Source organism: Bubalus bubalis, chromosome 9, assembly GCF_019923935.1.
Source record: "Bubalus bubalis isolate 160015118507 breed Murrah chromosome 9, NDDB_SH_1, whole genome shotgun sequence".
Lineage (NCBI taxonomy): Eukaryota > Metazoa > Chordata > Mammalia > Artiodactyla > Bovidae > Bubalus > Bubalus bubalis.
The window spans coordinates 53489225-53511300 of record NC_059165.1 but is presented as its reverse complement, the minus strand read 5'-3'; the positions used below and the strand labels follow the sequence as shown (position 1 = coordinate 53511300).

The 22076-nt window shown below is 37.2% G+C and overlaps 2 protein-coding genes across 10 annotated transcripts in view; one reads left to right on the top strand and one right to left on the bottom strand.

The window, feature by feature from the left end:
- TCERG1 (transcription elongation regulator 1) overlaps nt 1-13584 on the top strand; it is a 51769-nt gene extending 38185 nt beyond the window's left edge. For 8 of the 9 annotated variants that reach the window (XM_006069386.4, XM_006069387.4, XM_006069385.4 and 5 more), the window contains 7 exons: nt 2387-2537; nt 6982-7146; nt 7399-7581; nt 9004-9183; nt 9844-9927; nt 11233-11333; nt 12502-13584. In XM_006069386.4, coding sequence (XP_006069448.1) covers nt 2387-2537; nt 6982-7146; nt 7399-7581; nt 9004-9183; nt 9844-9927; nt 11233-11333; nt 12502-12703 — 1066 coding nt within the window. In that variant the 3' untranslated portion in view covers nt 12704-13584. Of the gene's footprint in view, nt 1-2386; nt 2538-6981; nt 7147-7398; nt 7582-9003; nt 9184-9843; nt 9928-11232; nt 11334-12136; nt 12233-12501 lie in introns of all 9 variants that reach the window. The other variant, XR_003111366.3, reaches the window with a different exon arrangement.
- Nucleotides 13585-16649: 3065 nt separating this feature from the next.
- Nucleotides 16650-17885, bottom strand: GPR151 (G protein-coupled receptor 151). The gene has a single exon (XM_006069388.4). The coding sequence runs from the start codon at nt 17868-17870 to the stop codon at nt 16650-16652; it is 1221 nt and encodes a 406-aa protein (XP_006069450.3). The 5' UTR covers nt 17871-17885.
- Between the last annotated feature and the right edge of the window lie 4191 nt (nt 17886-22076).

Genomic DNA, 22076 nt, shown 5'->3' with positions numbered 1-22076 from the left:
AATATTTATTGATGGAATCTCATAATGTCTACAGGTTACTTCCAAATGATTCAGCAAAATATATCCATAAGAACCCTTTATGGATCTGGGAATAATTGAGACTCCAATGAGATTTCTCTTTTGTAGATTTGAAAAGTTAAATCTTGCTGTATCACAGTACCCTACTAATATTGTTTTGGGGCAGATAAAATTGTTTGAGTGATTTTTACTATGCAGGTTATATCAGAAAGTAAAGCCATCAGGCACAGAACTTGAAGTCTTAGCACTTGGGGCATTGGGCCGTATTGCTAAATTGATGCATTTGACACTGGCATAGAGATTAGGACCCATTTTAGTAAGTAGGAGACAAAGAGGAAAAACTTACTGAAGTTGAGAAAATACCATCCATAGACTTTCTTTGAATTGGGAAAAGACCACAAGCACAGAACTCTAAAGCACTGGAGTTTATTCCAAGGGAAGGAATGACTGGGAAGAATTACCTAACTTTAGTGCCTGTTTTTTCTATGTCTTTTTTCTTTTTTGTTGAAAATTTAAGGTGTACTTCCTATGGTTAACTTTGAGTCATTATTACTCTTTCTCATCCGTTATCACCAAAAACTATCCACCTCACTCTTTTCTGTAAAGAACTTTCATGCCATGTTTGTTATAAAGTATGTAGCAAAATGCTATTATAAATCCTTTGCTATAGCATTTTTGGAGTTAAAAGATGAGTCATATGAAAACATCTCTATGGAATCTAATGCTAAAACTTCATTTTAGTCTGTTCTGATAAAAAAAAAAAAATTTGACTTTAAACCTATTTTAAGTAATAGAAATATGTATTAAATAATTGAATTCTCACTTCATTGATTTTACATTTTTAAGAAGTTTGTTCTTTAATCATAGTAATACTTTTTCTTAAAATTATAAAGTAGGGTACCTAAGAAAATAGATTTATTGGACTTAATCTTTGTTTTAATACACAAGATAAAGTGTTTTATTTTTGTATTGATATAGATAGTTTTTAAAGGGAAAAGTAAGTTTTATTTTTCACCTCCAAAAATAAGCTAAACATGGGGAGCATTTGAATTCTTACTATATATAATAAGGTGAAAAGCTTCAGATATTATATCAGATATATTGGATATATATATGGAAATATATATATTCAGAAATATATCCAAATACATGAAAGCTTTAGAAATGCTTCTTTTATTCATGGAAAAACTTCTTTAATACTTAGTTTCATTGTCCCTCATAGACTTGATTTTCCATATCTCTGCTGAAGCTACGTAATTGTTCATCCATTAAGATCATGTTTTAAATTCTTTGAACATATTTTTATTTAATTCTTCCAATATAATTATAGTAGTTTAAAAGATTTGTCTATACCTCAAACAACATCTGTGTATCTTGGGTTTCTTTCTATTGCTTAAGGATTCCCCCCCTCCTGTGAATCACATTTCTTTGTATGTGTTGTGAGTTTTGATTGAATATTGAAAATTGCGGAATAATAGGTAGTGACTGTTATCTTCCTCTCAAGAGTGTGGATTCTTGTTTTAGCAGGCAGTTCAGTTACAGGCTGATCACTTTAATTTTAGGTTTGATTTTATGCTGTTACTGTCAATCTCCGAAAGTGGGAGTTGTTTTTGTCAAACTTCCAGCTTTGTCTCCCTGTGGATCTTTTGTGGGTTTTGTTGTCCTCATATTGTTCTTTTTCCAGCACTTCTTAGTGTCTAGTGTCTCTTTTTTGCTCTTAAGGATGTAGCAGTTTGGTACACGGAGTAGTTTTTCTGCTGTTTTAGAGCTTGGTCTTGGCTGTCTACTTACTCATGGGGAATTTCTAAATGGTATTTTTCTGGGGTACCTTCTTTCTATAGCTTCTTCCTCTGCCATTTTTTTTAGCACCCCCAACTCTGATCTTTGCTGCTTCTAGCTCATGTGGATCGCTGTACTCTTTTTGTACTCTAGCTGTTTGCATTTTGGGAAATTGTCCTGAGGCAGAGGGTCGTGGGGCTTCTTACAGTTTTACTCTACCTGTTGTCCAGTGCTTGAAATCAATTGCCTCATATATTTTGTCTGGTTTTATAGTTGCTTTTGGAGGGAGAGCTAATTCAGGAAGAGTTACTCAGTCTCATCTTAGAGTGGAACTAAATGAACTCTGAAGTTTCTTGAAATACACAAATTTTTTGCTCTCCGATGTCTGTCCCCCTAACATCATGCTGATAGTAATACAGATCTCTAACCACGTTTTCACTCTTTAGCCCTTTTACTCCTTTCTGTTGGTAGGTGTTGGGACTCATTGTCTTGTTGGCACATACTCTTAATGGGAAGATGATACCATCTGTTCCTTTCTTTAAGTAGAAATAGCTCTACCAAAGTTAGCACACTTGCCATTTTGTTGCAGAGTTACATTTAGTGAATTTGCAGCCAAGCATGCTAAAGATTCAAGATTTAAAGCAATTGAAAAGATGAAAGATCGAGAAGCCTTGTTTAATGAATTTGTGGCAGCTGCAAGGAAGAAAGAGAAAGAAGATTCGAAGACGAGAGGTGAGAAGGTAAGAAGGTTTTTAGTTCCAGTGGTGTGGTTGATGGGAGTATGAATGGGAAGGGACTAACCTGGTGCTGTTTCTAATCTCATTCATGGGCATAAATATTAAGTTGGCTAAAAGGTTCATCTGGTTTTTCTGTAACATGGTATGTATGGAAAAACCCAAACAAACTTTTTGGCCAACCTAATAACAAGATCCATATTTACTGTCTAGCTTTTAAAGTTAACTTTTACAGTTGTTTATATGTGTGTGTTTGACTGCTTCCATAATGCACAGTTAGTAATGTCACTAAACTGCATAGATTTCCTGTGTATTTTATTAATTCTAAGATGCCCATTAAATCCAGAACTGGTTATTAGGCTGTTCACTGGTGCTTGCCTGCTAACATTTCAAGGTTCTTCATAGGCAGTAACATTTAAATTTTTCAAAAAGCTTCTTTATATATTTTTTGCCCTCTAAAAGATAGCATTTTAGTGACTTTCTAATCTTTTAGTAAACATATCTTACATATGAATTATTGCTTATCAGAATTAAAGGTCAGCTATTAAAGATGAATGAATTCCAAATGTCATTTGATAGGGGTGTCACAAATGAGGAGGAGCACACCACTGGGGAGGCAGACGGGTCGGGAGGTGGCACCAGTGGTGCGTGAGCCATCACAGCATGCAGCCTCCCCTCAGTGACCCCGTGTGCTTTTGAATGGAGAAAAAGAGCCTCTGAAGCTTGATTATTCTTGACATTTAAAATTGCCTCTTATTCCAGAGAGTTAAAATATTTCAAATTCTATTAAGAAATGTTGTTGTGGAAATACCACTCTTTTTGAAAAGAAGCCTCTTTAATTGAACAGTAACAACAGTATTAAGTGAAATAACTTCTGTCAGAAATAACTGAAATTTCCTGATTATGTGATTTATTATGCTTCATGGTAGATTTTTCCAGAATCATTTCACTATTAACTTTTTTGGGAGTAAATGATGGTGCTTCTCAGAGGAAGATTGAGTTTTACTTAAGCATTTCGTCTGTTGAATTAGAATCATGTCAATGAATTGTTTGCTACGATTGACTTTTAGTAAGAACTTACTGATATCATATGATTGCTTTTAAACAAATTGAATGTTTTTGCATTTATAACTGATATTCTTTCTCTAAACATGTTTTTTTGGTAGCTATTTAATGTATTGTTTTATAACAAGTGAATAGACTTTACAGTTTTGTGCTGTGTGGCCTGTCAGTCGGTTTGGTCTGACAGCTGTTCAGTTACTGATAATGTAATTCTCTGATGAGGAAAGAATTGGCATCTCCCTGGTGGCTCAGATGGTAAAGAATCTGCCTGTAGTGCAGGAGACTTGGGTTCAATCCCTGGGTTGGGAAGATTTCCTGGAGAAGGGAATGACTTATCTACTCCAGTATTTTTGCCTAGAGAATTCCATGAACAGAGGAACCTGGCGGGCTACAGTCCATGGGATCGCACAGAGTTGGACACGCAATAAGCAACACTTCATTACACTTGTGTGGTGCTTTTAGCCTCATGTGGTTCTGGTACATTACTTTTGGAGGGGTGGGGGATCTTTTTTCTTATAAAGTAATGAGAGTTGTGTCCAGAATGTGTTAATTAAAATAAGACATTAAATAAACATTACATCTGGAGAAGGTGATGGCACCCCACTCCAGTACTCTTGCTTGGAAAATCCCATGGATGGAGGAGACTGGTAGGCTGCAGTCCATGGGGTCGCTAAGAGTCGGATACGACTGAGCAATTTCACTTTCACTTTTCACTTTCATGCATTGGGGAAGGAAATGGCATCCCACTCCAGTGTTCTTGCCTGGAGAATCCCAGGGTCGGTGGAGCCTGGTGGGCTGCCGTCTATGGGGTTGCACAGAGTCGGACACGACTGACGTGACTTAGCAAAAACATCTAAATAAACTTAATTATTCAGCTTTGTTTTCTTTTGATTGTAAAATTTGAATTCTCTAAAGGTTTAGCCTTGTTCTATTACATTTTGGGGGAAAAATAGGAAATTACTAAAGTGAAACTTTTCTTAGCCAATTTAAAGAATGCAAAGTCAATTACTAACTAGGTATTGAAAGTAGAGGTTTAAATGTATTATATTCAAATTTGAGAAGTATCTGGCTAATAAAGTTTTATCTCTTCATGACTGCTGCTGTATATTCTTATGAAGTATATTGGCAGTACATTAAAAATCTTTTTTCGTATTTATTTACTTTTGTCTGTGCTGGATCTTTGTTGCTGCACACGGGCTTTCTCTAGACTCCGCAAGTGAGGGCGACGCTAGTTGTGGCACGTGGGCTTTTTGTTGCAGTGGTCTCTCTTGCAGAGCAAAGGCTCTGCGGTACATGGGATTGACAGTTGCTCCTCACAGGCTTCCTTGTCCCACATCATGTGGAATCTTCCCAGGCCTGTGATCGAACCCATATTCCTTGCGTTAGCAGGAGGATTCCTTACCACTGGACCACCAGCGAAGTCCTGAAGTACATTTTTTAATTGCATTTTAACTGTGTATGATTGAATAGTAAACTGATACATTGGAATTTCTTTGTTCTTATGATTCCTAACTGGCTTTGTAACAGATAATTGAGTCAATAGCTGAATAGTAGTAATTGAAAGGTAATTTACTTGCTGAGTCAAAACTCATGAAAGATACTGACTTCTGGTGAAATACTTTTCTTCTCTTTAATTGGGATTTTCAAACTAGAGTGCAGTCATCATTTTCATGTAGCTTTCATGGGTAGTTTTATTTAAGAAATGCCCCTAAAACTTTTACTGGGTGGTTTTGTTTACCAGAGTAGCTACCCTCGAGTTTTTGTTTGTTTGATAATAATTTTATTATTATTATTCTAATCAATTTTTATTAGTGTTTCAAATAATTTATTTTTTGGAACAACAGATTTGAAGTTGCACATAATGGGGTTAATCCTTTTGTAAAGTTGGCGTTTTTCTCTCTTCCCTCTCTTTCAAATTACCTGCTAAACAATTTTTGTTACAGTACACTTGACTGAGGAGACTATTTCTCCCTTAACTAAACAGCTTAGTTGGTAAGAGGCTTTCATTTTTAGAGAGAGGAAAATAGGGACAATAGGGTCTTGAATTGTTGTTAATGATAATTGACATATTATAGTTTAGAAAGATTCTTATTTGATGCAGCTTAGCTATTTTATTAACATAAATTTTGCCTTCTGGGAATTTAGTGTTCATTGTGTCATATACAAAGTAGATAAATGAACAGAAAAATTGTTACATTGCTATTACATCAAGTTGCTATCTAGAAATACTGGGTTTATGAGTTGTTTCTTATTAATCCAAACAAAGTCAAAGTCAAGATCAGAGTTCCGTGAGTGGAGAAATTCACTGAATAGTTCTTATCTTTTAGAAAATTCTCTAATACAGAAGCTCTGTTTCTTATAACCTTACAAGTGTTTTCCAAAGAGGACATCCACCTCCCTTTTAATCCTCTTTTAGGAGAAATGAAGTTACAGGGAGAAGTGAGGGTTGAAATATACCTAAGGAATGATTCATTTTATTTTGTGCCCCCCCCAGAAATTCTGTTTCCATTCCTAATTTCTCATTCCCTTGGTCAGATGGGGAGACAGCATATTTAATCCTTACGGGGAAGAGAGGATCTTGACATGGTCAGAATCCTCTGCTGAAATGAGTTTAGCTAACTCAGATGTCTTCGCTGGTAACAATACACAATAACCTAAATGAGACTGAATTTTAAAATGGATCCTCAAAGTGCATAGAAACAAATGCTTGTTTATTTTCTTCTCGTATTAAAAAATAAAAAGTACAAGTTGGAAGAGGCTTTCTAAGTATTGCACATGTTGACACTAAAGGATTGATATATAATATCTTTAGTATAATGTTACTAATTTGGTACTTAATTTGTTAAGAACATAATTTCATTGACACATATTCCGGTGAAGGCATACATGTTTAATGGCTAAAAAGTGCAAGAAATCTGAATATAGGTTTTTTGTTTTAGAAATGACTAATTATAGAAATTATGTAGTTTTCTTATACATATAAAGGTAAAAACATTGCTCTTTTTTAAAAGCAAAATATAAAAGTTTATTTTTTGTTTTTACACTTTTGACAGTAAGTTTCAGATTTGTAATAAGACTTGGTGTTTGGGTACAGCTGTTTGCAAACTCCTCTATTAATTTTAACAGTTGTATTAATGTACTTTTAAAAATATTCTTACCATATTGATGTTGAAGTATTTTTGCCATTTGTTCATAAGCCTGAATTTTAATTTCATAAAAGAGCAGTTCTGATACTTTTTTTTTTTTAACTAAAATTTCACTTTAAATGTATTAAACAAATTATTCTCATCTTTAAGGTCATTGAGCTTTGTTCTAGTTGTAAATCTTTATGAAGAATTTCTCATGGCATATTGTTTTCCTCCCACCTTACACCTGTTTTGAAATATAGATTAAGTCGGATTTCTTTGAACTACTATCTAATCATCACTTGGACAGTCAGTCTCGATGGAGCAAAGTAAAAGACAAAGTAGAAAGTGATCCACGTTACAAAGCAGTGGATAGTTCATCCATGAGAGAAGACCTTTTCAAACAATACATTGAAAAAATAGCCAAGGTAACCATTGTGTTTACTTTTATGGTAACCATGGAATAGTAAAATTGTTAATTGCATTATAAAGGTATTTGCTACTTCTTCAGGGTTTAGAATTTTTCTTGTTGGTATACCTAATACAACCTTTAGTAATTAATTTTGGAACAAGTGTTTAGGTATATTCTTGGTAAAAACTAGGTTTGAAACCTTATATTTGGCAAACTAGTTATTCTGTGGGGTCATATGTTAATGGAGTTGGTAATTTCACTTTTACAGAATTTAGACTCAGAAAAAGAAAAGGAGCTTGAAAGGCAAGCCCGCATTGAGGCAAGCCTTCGAGAACGAGAGAGAGAGGTTCAGAAGGCTCGTTCAGAACAAACAAAAGAAATAGATCGAGAGAGAGAACAGCACAAACGAGAAGAAGCTATCCAGAATTTCAAGGCTCTTCTGTCTGATATGGTATATATTACTGTTTTGCTTCTTTCTGTAAAATATTAGGTATTAGAAATCTTTTATATTACCTCATTAGTGGACATTTGAATATTCTTTAAATTGACTCTGAGAATTGTAATTTAGTAAGTTACCTATAAAGTATTTTAAAATTGAGTACTTGATATTAACACCAATAGAATAGGAAATCCTAGTTATTTAATATTTTCAGAAGTTTGATGTTTTGTATTTGTAAAATTTCATAATCTTTTAGTCTCAGAGCGTTTAAAAAATTGTCCTTGATGAAGTCATCTTAAATCATCATACACTTGCATGGGACTTAAAAAAAAATCCTCCTGTATTACCCAGGTTGTTCAGATATGTAGGGATTTTTGTCCCTACAGTGAATGCCCTCAGGCCACCCTGCTGTTCTGCTTGCTTTTTCCTCCTTGTCACTGTCTTTCCTACTATTTGTTTTAACAAGGCTCCTCTCATCACTCCTGTTGCTTTCTCTGATTTCTTACCTTGCTTCTGCTGGTCAGTTTTCAGTGACCTTTTTTCTGTTTCCTGTGCAGTTACAGTTGTTTCCTGTTTTCTCTCCCTGCCTCTGCTTCCCTCAGATTCATCCTCTTTATTGCAATCACAGAAATCTTTGTAAAAGGCACATCTGATTCCTGTCACTCTCCCTGTTGCTTGAAGAGAGTGAAGGTCCTTGCTACTCCTGGCAGTTCTTTTTCATTTTGTATTCCCAGTGCCAAGCTCAGTGTTCACTTGACATGTTTTTAGGTACTTGTTTTTTGGGTAAATAAATGTTTTTATGTTTTTCTTCTTTATTACTTTTTTTTGTCTTTTCAGCATCCAGTATTTCTTAGCGTTGGCAGCAGTGTGACTTAACTTGTAATGCCGTTGCTATCCATGAAGCACGCCTTTCTGCTGGTTGCTGACCCAGCCAGAGCTATCACGTTGTCTGTTCTCTTATCTTCTTAATGATGTTCATTTCTGCCTTATGTGCAAGTGTCACTTCCAGGATATAGTTAAGTCCCAATTTGACCTTAAGAAATCTTTTTTTCCTTTGGTCTGGTGAGCTGCTTATGCTGTAAGACAGTCTTATTTCCTCTCTTATTTATATCCATTTCTACTACTAGAAGTTGGTAGGATCTTCAGTAGAGTACCTAGGAACTTAAAGTTCTTAGGGACCATGGTTTATGGGAGATCACTTCTCTTCATCCTTCTTACCTCTCAGCCCATACTATATAGCTTAGATGTGCTCTGGGAGATGAGATTTCTGGTTTTAAAGAAGTAGATTTTCAGTTACTGCTTGGCTAACACGGAGTCATCAGAAGCTTTTTTTATTAAGTGTATTGTTCCTAAGCAAAATAAATGAGTCTTTTATTGATGAAATATTAAAAAATAAGTATGTCTTGGATGATAGATAGCATTCTCTGTTTTTAGGTACGTTCTTCAGATGTGTCCTGGTCTGATACTCGGAGAACTCTACGGAAAGATCACCGCTGGGAATCTGGATCCTTGTTGGAAAGAGAGGAGAAAGAGAAGCTTTTTAATGAACACATTGAAGCACTTACCAAAAAGAAGAGGGAGCACTTTAGGCAACTTTTGGATGAAACTTCTGCAGTAAGAGTCTTCTACATTTCTTCTTTAATCTGGATGAATCTTTGTTAATAATTCCTATAAGTAAAACATTGATGTGATTTTTAATGTCATTGTCTTTAGAACTGTTACTGAAGTTCATGGGTTTTATGGCTCTTCTCTGAGTTTTTTAAGTAAAATGGTGCTCTTACTATTTAGAACTTCATTTTTATTTTGTATTCCCAGTGCCAAGTTCCTATGTCCTCCCTTAGTAATTCCAGATGTTCTTATCTGTGTGTGAACATTGATGCTTCCTGATGATAGATTTCATAGATCCCTTCTTTTGCTCTATTTTCAGTTTGGTACCTTAGTCCCCTTGTTTGGCAGTTTGTGCTCTCTGCAGGTTTTGCTCCTATTTGATCTCTTTTTTGGTGGTGGTTTCTTTAGAAGTTATGATATTGCCCATGGGGATACAGGGTTTGCAGTTAATTGTCATAGGTCACCTTGACAGTATGGCCATGAAAATAACTTGTGGCAAGCCAACAGAAATTGCATTAAAGCTGCCTCCCTCTCCCTCACTGGTCCCATTACACTTGGGCCTAACGAGAGATTGCAGATCATTGTGTGATATGATGTATGCGTGTGCTGCAGTATCACCCCTCAAGAAACGTCAGTTCTGTTTTTTTATTCACTTGTCTTTCAAAGATTACCTTAACATCCACATGGAAAGAAGTTAAAAAAATCATTAAAGAAGATCCTCGGTGCATTAAATTCTCCTCCAGTGACAGGGTAAGAAAATTTTGTCTTGAGATTTACTTTCAGTTTATAAATATTAATTGGGTGCTTAATCAGCAGCACTAGTATCTTGACTAAAATAAAGTTGATGGTTTTAAGTGAATAATGTTTAAATGTATGAGAAATAAATCTTGAGTTTTAAGTTTATATTTTCTTTCTTGTATGATATCATTAGCAAGACAACACAAGAGGAACTTTAAAATTTTAATCCTTGGGTTTAAACCTGTGTTTGGGGATCTTCTAAAAGATTTAATGAAGCTGTAGTTTTTATTTATTGTATAGTCAGGTCCCACTAGATATATTCAGGCTGGCAATTGGTGCTAGGCTACCCAAAGTGCTTAACCCTTACAACCACACTGGCAGAAAAACGTAACATGATCTCTAGTTCTTAATGTCCCAGAAACTTAGGGGAACCTCAGCTGTGTGAACCTTGTAGAAGCCCTCTTCTGGTACACTCTGACTCCGCTGTAGGAAAATAACTCACCAGGAGTCTGAATTAGTGAATGATGTCAAGGAAAGTGTAGCTTATTCCCGTCCATTTTGTCCCTCGGTGTTCATATTTTCCTTCTTCCCATTATTCTCCGTCCTGGTTGGTTTCTTTAGGTCTAGAGTTCAAAAAGCCCATGATCTAATATTCTTCCCCCTCCTACTCCATTAAATTTTAGATGTATGGACCATAAAATACATAAGATTGGAAAAGTATGGTAGACAGATAGCTGAGAGATCCATGCAGTCAGTCTCTTAACTTTTCTGATTGTTTAGAATTAATAATACCTTTTTAAAGCTTGGAGTTTCTGCGTGTCTTTGCTGGTCCCTTACTAAGCTCTTACTGAGCTAAATGCTCAGTTGAGCTTACTAAAGTTCTGAGTATTACTTTATAAATTATGCCACATTATTTTTGTGCTTGAAGATATACAGTCTTTAGGAATGTACATTTAACCCTTAATTTCTGTATTTTTAAGAGTGTCTACCACCTGAAGTTGTGATGAAGGGTAAAGGAGATATTTTATAAAAGCCTCAGCACAGTGTAGCACGTAGCAAGCCCCCAATATATGATTATAACATAAACCATACGTTAGCTGCCACTAATATATGGTTTCTTATTCTTGCTTTTTACCTTTAAAATGTACACTGCAGATTTTACTTTTAATGAATGTTGCATGAACAGAAATGTGTCTTACTGCTTTTTTCTTTTGAATTATTTTATGTTGTGACTTATCAGTCATTAGTTTAATAAATAATTGATAATAATTTTGGAATTAGTGGAATTTTCCCCCTAATCTTACTGTCTTTTTGCAGAAAAAACAAAGAGAGTTTGAAGAATACATCAGAGACAAATACATCACAGCCAAAGCTGACTTCAGGACACTTTTGAAAGAGACCAAATTTATAACATATAGGTATGTGCAATGAAATGTTTCATATCGCCAGTCATTGTCTTTACTAGTCCTACTCTGATGGCCAAGCATACTTTGCATTCACACACATGTTGACATTGTTAATTTTTAGGAATAAGAAGAAGCCAACTTTTCTAAAAGGCTGAATACAACCCATATTTACCTTTTTTTTTTTTTTTTTTTAAGAAAGGGCCCAGATGTTAATTCTTATTTTGCGTTACCCACCCATCTATTTTTTAAATAGTCTTTTGTTTTTACTTCACTGCTTTTTCAGAAGTATTTTCAAATACATAAAAATTGTATTTCATGAAGAGACTTAAAAAAAAAATCCTTCACTGTCAATTATCTTTCCTCCTCTGAAGACTAAATATTTAGTGTGTTCATTCTAAAGCTTGAAATCATCCTATTTAAACTCAGCAAATGCATTTTTTCTCAGATGAAAGCAGTTTGCTGGATACTTTTAAATTAAAACTTCAAAATTATAAAATCAGCACTTTAAAACAAGATTTTGCTGTAACATACCCAATAGTTCCCCACTCCCTAACAAGTTGTCATCGGGAAAACAGTTTTATATCGCTTAGCAGTCAGTGTGCAGGAAACTTTTGTTTCATGCTCCAACTTTTCTTCTTATAAGAGAAAAATTTGAAACATCTTAATGAAGGGTATGCACGGGAGGATAGATAGTGCTGAGGGTGTGGTTTTTAGGATTTTGTCATTGGATTTTTTGATCAGGATCCTTAATGTTTTGCATCAGCTTGGGCTTTTAAATTAGATGTGAAGTAAGACTTCTTTCTACATTTTTGTAGTTAATTTAGTGAAAGATGTGAAAGTGAAAAAGCTTGTGAAAGATGCTGGGATTGGCAGCCCCGCAGACTGAAGTCCTCTGTTCATCCACAGAACAGGTACAGCACGGGCAAGGTTACCCACCCACCCTCAGCCCTGATCTGGAGGGACCACCAGCAGGGGTGGGAGGGTAATTCAGCTTCTGAGGCCCTTTCACTCCTTGGAGTCTTTGCTGAGGCGACTTACAAAGGTGACCACTGCAGTGAAATTTTTCTTTAAAAAAAAAAAAATGGAAACACAATTAGGAACTAGATGGACATTTCCAGTTCATTTCTGAAAGACCTATGAACAGCAGTAAGTAATTCTTGAACTTCTTTTCTTATTTCAGATCCAAAAAGCTAATCCAGGAATCTGACCAGCACCTGAAAGACGTAGAAAAAATTTTGCAGAACGACAAACGGTATCTAGTACTAGACTGTGTGCCAGAGGAGAGGCGTAAACTGATTGTGGCGTATGTGGATGACCTGGATCGCCGGGGTCCACCCCCACCTCCCACAGCGTCAGAGCCCACAAGACGATCAACAAAATAATTTGGAATACTCTTCTACAGGGTGTCTGTTCATTCAAAACGCTTGCATGAGCCAGTTTTCAGGTTTTTACGTGTATGTGCATTAGTCAGACTATTGCAGAACCATCTGATGAGCAGAAGGAGAAGCATCCGTGAACAGTTTCTGAACAGAGAACACTTTGGAAATATTTATGCTTTTCTTTGTATGGCATGACTGACTTACATACTCAAATATAGGCTGTCTCTAGTAAATCTAAAATCTTGAAGCTAAAAAATCATCCTTTTATGAGATGTGGAAGTCAGTGACTTTTGGTGATGTTCTTTCTAGCAGTGTTATAATACATGCAAGACGTAAGAGCATTTGTGGTTTGAACTTGCAAGATGCAAATACCACAGATTCCCAAAAAAAAAAAAACCTAAGTTAGGGTTTGTTTTGTTTTGATTTTGTTTTTTAAAGCGGGTAAAAGAAAAAACACTGAAAATTGAATTCTTATCTTCCAGAGGCTAAGATTATTATAATGGACATACTTTGACCTTTGTCTCTAAAGAATACTTTAGTTTCATTTGTTCACTTATGTGCTTTGATTATCCCCTTTGAATTATAGGCCAAGTCTTGTTGTTTAGCCTAAGAGAAGATTTATTTAGTAATTTCTTCTCAGGTATGGAGCCACAGTCATAACTAACATGTTGGCCAGACTAGGACTCTGGTTAAACACATTTTATTCACCATTAAGTGATCTTTATCAATATTCTGGATTAGACAACAAATTACCTTTCTTGGATGTTCCTTGTAAACTATACTCCTATTTGAATGTTAATTTTTTGTTTCTAAAGTTTAATTTTAAGATGTTTGAATGTTCAGTTTATGTATTTGAACTACAATAAACCAACCCTTTTTATATATGTGGATTGTATATGATTATTGTTATATAATGTATAAATACTTCTTTTAAACCTGTTCTTAAAAGCAGCAGCAGATGCAATTTGGCGCAAAGAAGGTTTGAATCTTGAGTATCACATCATTTTAAAAGGCTTGAATATAATAAATTACTTGTACCATAAAAGGGAAGAAATTTGTAAAGAACCATTTTGGTGCTCAGTCTCTTAGCAATATCTTATTGCTTCATAGCGAGAAGATGCTGATTTTTGTCTGTTTTCTTGTTCTCATCTTTTATATTAACATATTGATGAATGCCTTTTTGGATTCCTTTCAGTGTGTTGAGTGCATCATACCATGAAACTTAACTTTGATTCCTGGTTACTCTGTCTAGCTTTACCTCTCCAGTTTAGAAAGATCTCTATTTCATTCCTTGATAGATTTCTAGTTTGAATCACCACCATAAATAAAATGTTTAAGAAAAAATATATGTTAACAGGATAATTTATTTTCCCTGTTATCTCACACCTTCTTCAGTGGTGACAAAACCTTAAAAAGGGACGGCAGTAGATATGTTTTATATGCATACAGACCCAGACATGCATCACACATACAAAAACACAGTCACATCCCTGTGATATAGTGCTTAGCTTAAATATATTAAGCACCACAGAAATTATGTGGACTCTATATGTAGAGTTGGCTTCCCTGGTGGCTCCGATGGTAAAGCGTCTGTCTGCAATGCAGGAGACCTGGGTTCAATCCCTGGGTCAGGAAGATCCCCTGGAGAAGGAAATGGCAACCCACTCCAGTACTCTTGCCTGGAACATCCCATGGATGTAGAAGCATGGTAGGCTACAGTCCGTGGGGGGTCACAAAGAGATGGACACGACTGAGTGACTTCTCCTTCTGTATGTAGAAACCCAGAATGGATTATCTACGATTTTAACCTATAAAATTGGTAATTGATGGGATTTTTACATAAATCCATTGAGTGACTTTGAAGTCTGAAGTGAAACTGAAACTGTGTGACAAAAGAAACAACTATTATAGAACTAAGAGTGACTTACAAAGGTAAAGTTTTCTAGAATATTTATTTTGTTACTGTGAAATCCACATAGTATTGTGTGCCTGCTCAATACGCTCTGTTTCTCACTGTAGAAAACTATGAAGAAAATGATTTGGTGATACCTATTTTAGTTTCCTACTTTTGCTGTAAAATACTTGGCATTAACTTATCACATAGGGTATAAATCAAACTTTTCTAGGCAGATTTCTTTAAGGGGGCAGGTCAAGACTTTGTATATTAGGTTTTTTGTTTTTTTTTTTTTAATTGAAATATAGTTGATTTGGAGTATCAGGTTAGTGTCAGGTTACAACACAGTGATTCAGTTTTATATATATATATATATATATACACATATCCTTTTTCAGTTTCTTTTCCCTGTAGGTTATTACAAGATAACAAGGATAATTCCCTGTGCTATACAGTAAGTCCTTGTTTATCTCTTTATTAGTAATGTGTGTATGTTATACCTAAACTCATAATTTACCACATACACACGCCCCCATTAGGTTCTTGTTAAATTGTGTTTATTGTAGTTATATTGTGTTTCAGTATCTTCATATTGATTTGGTGCTTACCAGCAAACTTTTTAAGAATACATGATTCCTTGCTCTCTGATACCTGTGCCAGTGTTAAGTTCTCACCTTCCTGTAAAGGCCCCGGGTGCTAAATGATAATTTTGAAAGCAGCATTCAAGATAAAGCTTAAGTCTCCAAAACTATCTGAAGCAAAACATAATGTTTTTATTTGTTTACAAGTTGAAATAGTGAAAGCTTACATCCTCCATTTACTATAGATAATGATCACAAGTCTTTAATTGAGATAGTTCATCACAGTTTTAAAGGTAATTCTATTATATAACTATTGCCTCACAAGACAGTATTTTAGATACCTGTGTTTGTTGTAGTTTAATGTGCTTTTGTGAGCCTTAAAATGAAATGTATGAACCGAGGCAAAAAGCCCTGTCTATAAAAGTAAATCATGACCATTTATAAAGAATAAACAGAGCCACAGACTGTACATTAAAAAATTCCATCCACAGCATGTTTTTATAGTTTCTCCATTGCTTAGCCTAAATGTAGTTTTGTTTTCTCCAGAGAGAACTCAGTGAAAATATCCCAGAATTCCATTACAGAGTAGCCAAAAATCATGGATAAATATCACTTTTATATTTAATAGGGGAAGACATGTATCATAATTGTTTTATTGGGTGTGTGTCATCATGCAATACATTTAACAGTTAATGCTTGTTACTCAGATTATACTGGTAATATATTTGGAAACACAAAATTTAGTTTTACTGCTTAAGTTTAGTGTTAACTGCTAAAATCCCCAGACTTAGAAACTGGAAACTCACTGAGGTGCTTTAAAAAGATCAGTGAAGCAGATTTTTGCATGAGGCGAAGTCTGAATTTACTTAGACTTTGCCTGTAAAATAAGCCATGGTTTGAAATTAGCTCAGGATCAGAATAAGGATGTTCCTTATTCTGCAACACACAGTCATGGAAATTATGGATTTTCATCAAGTAAATTAACATTTCTAAAACAAATGGAGATAACATTAAAATTTACATGTTAAATTGAGAAGTAAATTTTGAGCTCTGGTTATGTGAAATAAGGTTTGATAGGTAAAGTTAGAGTTAGCAGGTTCAGGAAGAAACTAAAAGGAAGGAGACTGAGCCTCTGACAGATAAGCTTTACTCCAGCCAGTACACAGCTGGCCCTACAGACTACCCAGGGAAACAGCCCCTGTGGACAAGTAGAAAAAGAGCTGGCCTTTCTAATCAATCACATCTGACAGAAGCATCTTAAATACAGCAGTTAAATCTATGACAGCCAGATGATAACATAGTTATTCTAATATGATGTCCTGCTTAACCAAATTGTACATTTTGCAAATGCAGACTGCAAAGCATTTTTGTAATTCCTAATGGTATTAATTCTACTATGTTTCATATGGCAATGTCAGTGGTACTCATAAGCAGCATTATAAATAAATACAGTAAACACTATTTTGCTTTGGAACTATTTATCACAGTCTCCTGTCTCTTGATCTTCGTGTTCCCAGGGGATAGGGTCATTGTCCTCTACACAAGGGACTGTGTCTCTGTCATGCCAAAACTGCTCGACATCAGGGAGGATGGGAATCTCTGCCTTCTCGGCTTTCTCTTTGCTGATGGAAGGAGAGCCAGTTTTCTCTTTATCTGACATAGATGGTGGGGATTCCACAGATGGAATACTGTCACGAAGGACCTGAGAGTTACCAGCTGGTGTCTCCTGAGACTCTGAAGCAGGTGGATGTTTTTTGGTTATCATCCATTTCCATATGCCTTTCAAGCCTTCCTTGAACTCCTCTGACATCACTAGAAAAATGAGAGGATTTGCTGAAGAGATGGAAAACATGAGGACTTGAGACAGGGCTATAAAACCCTGTGGTGGGGCTGGGCCTCCAGCCTTCAGATGCCACATCCACAGCCAGGCTATCCACTCAGGGAGCCACAGGATAGCAGAGGTGATGGCAATGCTCAGCAGCATCACTGTGAGTTGCTTTGAGCGCATCTGGTTTCTAAGATTTTGAGTTTTAGTTCCTCGTTTCTGACATTGGCCATAAGCTCTCCAGAAATAAAAGCTGGCAGAGAGTAATGGGAGGCAAAATGCCAGCAGCGGGTAGAGCTTACCAAACGTTGACGTGAACTCTCTCGCCACAGCGGGCACATCCACGAGGCACATTTCCACACCTGCGTGATGCCTGGTGGTGCTGAAGAACCATTCTGGCAGGGGTAGCAGGCTTGCCACAGCCCAAATGGCCACCAGCACTGACCAGATGGTGCAGTTGTGGATACTTACTGGTTTGGCTGGGTCACATGCATACATGAAGCATACCTTGGCTACTGCAACGATCGTCAGGCTCTTGGCTGCCATGCACGTGTGGATGAACCAGTCAGAGGACTTGCAGACAAACCAGCCTAGATCCCAAACACCTCTGGAGTATGCTGTAGCTCGGACAGGTGCAGAAAACAGCAGGAGAGAGAGATCAGCCAGGCTGAGGTTGAGAATCAGGGAGTGGATCATGGATGGCTTTCCTTTCCAAGCACTGTGGAGGAGGATGCCAATGACACACAGATTCCCCACGAAACCCACCAGGCAGACAGCCACCAGGAGAGCTGGGATTACTGTCCTCCAGTCCTTGGAGTCTGAGGGCAGGTACCCGCCGGCAAAGTGGAGGTGAGCGAAGGACACGTTCATGGTGTTGGAGTTGGAGTCTGCCAGGCAGCTGTCCGTGCAGCCCCTTCCATCGAGTGCCTACGTGCAAAAGTTAGCTGCTTTTTGTCTCTCTGCCTTGGCTCTTTGGTGTAGGAAATACATACGTCATCGTCAGTGTCCAATGACACCTCTGGGCCCTCCCCTTGCTTTATTCCCTGAGAGCAGACTGTGAAGAAGGTTGACTGCTAAGCTCTTTGCTGTGTGTGCTAGTCCCTGACTGCATTGAGTGACAAGCAGCAGGAGCTCATGGTTGCTGTTCATTAGCAAGTCTAATGACATTGTCAGCCCAGCGGAGTGAAAAACTCCCCGATAGACCCATCAATGATAAATGAGAACATACATGTAAGTGGGTTATGTTCCTGGGGGGTCGCTAGAGACAGTCAAGGTAATTATTTTCAACTAGCTGATTTTAAATCTAGACCCCCATCTGTAATAGAGTCAACACCACATATGAGTAACCCACTTCTTTAATCACCTGCACGGCTTGATCCAGCAGGTCTGGGGTAGGGCCCCCAAACTTGCATTTCTATCAGGTTTCCCAGGGATGTTATGATGTGAGTTGGGGACCACACTTCAAGGAAGAACTGGTGCTTCCCCTTTCGGCTGCAGGAATGAGCTTCCTCTTCTTTTACCCAAACCTCACCACCACTTTGGGTAAAGAATCCATCTGCCAATGCAGGAGACATGGGTTCAGTCCCTGAGTCAGAAGATCCTCTGGAGAAAGAAATGGCAACCTGCTCCACTATTCTTGCCTGGAGAATTTCAATGAACAGAGGAGCCTGGAGGCTATTGTCCATGACAGGACACGACTTAGCAACTAATCATCACCACCACTTCAGCCTTATCAACACCTGGCTGAGATCAAATGCGCAGAACTGGATAATGGGAAAAAAAAAAAAAGCTGCTGGTAAGAAGTCCTATTAAAAAGTCTAATTATGGATTACTCTAAGTTTAGTCTATTGTGAATTTTTTAGAGGTGATTTTAGAACAGTGCATTAAAATGAGTTTACTTACTAAGAAGACTTTTAAACAGGTGATGGTGATTAAACCAACCAAATGTTGAATTAGATTTTCTTTTAGAATTCCTAAAGGATTTATGGAGACAAATGAAATAAAAGAAAAATAACTTATTTGCAGAAGGCATGTAAGAGATTTTAAAGAAAATGACATTTTAAAGTTGGGAAAATAAAAAATGATTCTAGAACCAGTCTTGAAATTTTATAATAGGCAGTGGAAAGATACTCTGGAGGAGGTCAGAGGAGCTGGAATTGTTCATGGAGAAGAGTTTGTGGAATTGAAAGGATTTTGAGATCTACTCTGTGCTGAGTCGGAAATGCTTAGTGTCATATGGTGGAAAGTGTGCTGAGCTCAGAATCTGACCTCTAGGTTCTGGTTCTAACTCTGCTATCACTAGTTTTTCTCTGGAAATTAAGGATGACATTTAAAATCTCCCTAAAAAAAAAAAAAAAACACCTCCCTGAAATCCCAGAACTCAACAAGTAAGTATTGACTCAATAAAAACATACTGAATATCAGGAAAGCTGTCAGTGGTTCTTGATTATCTTTTCTGTTTTCCTTTCCCTCTAGGAAGTAGTTGTGTCTATGAAACAGTGGAGGTAAGCGTCTTGTCCCAGCAACTCACAGTAACCTCTAGTTAGTGCTGTGGACAGTGATATATCAAGTCTCAATAGCACCATTTTTGGGAGTGAAGAGGCCCACACCATCATATGGGAAGGCAAATGGTTGGGGGCAGGGTGTGCAGAGAAACACCCTGAGTACTACTTAGAGCAAATGAATGTCTTGTGAATTACAGGCTACAACAGAGCTAGTTCTACTCGATGTACGTGGAAGAGATGAGCTCAGGACCAGGAAGCAAATACTACTTTACATTATGGCTTATAAACTTGGGATGCTTAGGCTCCTGAAGATACAGAGAACAAAAAGCTAAAAGAGTTCAAGAAGGCTTTAACAGCATAGAAATTTGATTCTAACTTTTTATTTTGAAAGAATTGCAAACTTAAAGGGAAAAATGCAAAAATAGTACAAAGAATTATCATTCTGATTTTCCAGCTGTCAACAGTTTTTCACGTTTGTGCTCGTGCCCTCTCTGCACGCACACACATGCTTATATGCATATATATAGCCACATAAACATATATATTGTTTTCCGAACCAATTGAGAATTGGTTTTCAGAAAATTTTGAGTTTTCTTCCTGGATTATCATTAGATATAAAAATCAAAATGAGACTATGTGCTTATAGCAAAAAGGAATTCTTTCCTTTGGCCATACTCATCACCCAACCCAAGTTTCTGTTTATCTTCTGATATACCAGCACTTGTGCGTCGAGATACTACACAAATATAATATGTAGCAGTATGTGCCTTATATCCACTTTTTGTTTTAACATCATTTCCATTTAGAGGATAAGTGTAACTTAGCCAACCTAAAAGAAGAATTACATCGTATGCATTTTTTTTATTTATATCATGAATTCAAGTTATTTTGATCTTTCTTCATAGCATATAGTTAAAAAAAATTTTTTTAATACAGTATTCAATTGTATGCCTGGTGGACATTTGCCAAGTTTCCTTATTTTTATTTATTTTTGGAAGTTGCCTAGTATGTGAAAGTATAAGTGTTAGTCACTCAGTTGTGTCTGACTCTTTGTGACTCCTTGGACTGTAGCCTGCAGGCTACTCTGTGGGATTCTCCAGGCAAGAATACTGGAGTGGGTAGATACTCCCTTCTCCAGGGGATCTTCCTGATCCAGGGATCAAACCCAGGTCTCCTGCATTGCAGGCAGATTCTTTACCATCTGAGCCACTAGGGAAGCCCCCCTTTCTTATTTGATAGAAGGGATCTTGGAGAGAAATGATTTGGAAGAGATGGATGGAGAAGTACAGTAAAAATACTTAGAGTATTTGGGACGAAAACTGAAAACAACCCACCACCCCCACCCCAAAATACTGGAAACAGCTCTCCACCGGTTGGTGAATGGATAAAGAAATGGCTGTATTCACACAATAGACTAGTATTTAGCAATATAAAGGAATACATGCTGCCACGTGTAAGAACCTCACAAATACTATGCCAACTGACAGAAGCCAGAGACAACGACGTATTGTGAGATTCCATTTATATGAAATGTCCAGAAAAGGCAAATCTATAGAGATGGAAAGTAGAACAGTGGTTCCCTGGAGCTACAGGTGGGAAATGGGAGTGACTGCAAATGGGCACAAAGCATCTTTTGGGGGTGAGAAAAATGTACTCAGTTGGGATTGTGGGGGTGGTTATACAACTCTGTAATAATGTACTGAAAACCTTGAATTGTACACTGAAAATGAGTGAATTTTATGGTATGTAAATCATACCTCAATGAAACCATTTTTTACAAGAGTTATTTGGGATGGAGGAAAGGTAAAGAGCAGATGTCATAGCTCTTAGAATGCTGAGTGACCTCCAGTAAGAGGGAATATCCCATTCTGAGACTGTGATTAAAGTATATTATGTGGAGCCATGGAGAGACTGTGATCTGGCAGGACCAAACCAAAGGGCAGTACTAGGTGGGAAAGGGCCGTGGGGAGAAGGGAACCCCAGAATGCTGGGATTCAGAACCTTGAGGCTTGGCTTCCCCAGCTTGGAAATGGGCTTTCATCGGAGCCTTCTCCCTCTATTTCCACACTCCTGCTGAGAAACCAGCAACAGGGCAGCCACCCCCCACAAGGACCTCAGTTGGGTTCCAGTCTACGCTTCCTTCCCCTAACAGGGACAACACCCACAGTGATGATGCCAAGAGATAACCCTTGGAAATTGAGAAACGGTAATAAAAAAGATAAATCTGAGCCATAGACACGCCCCATTTCTATTAAAAATTTTAATTTACAAGGGACCTCAGCCAGCTCAAAAGAACCAAGGCAAAGCAAATTGGTGGCTAAGATTTTAAGTGGCTCCTGATAAAAGCAGAACTAGGTGTGAGCTCTTGCTGCTGCTGCTGCTGCTAAGTCACCTCAGTCGTGTCTGACTCTGTGCGACCCCATAGACGGCAGCCCACCAGGCTCCCCCGTCCCTGGGATTCTCCAGGCAAGAACACTGGAGTGGGTTGCCATTTCCTTCTCCAATGCATGAAAGTGAAAAGTGAAAGTGAAGTTGCTCAGTCGTGTCCGACTCTTAGCAACCCCATGGACTG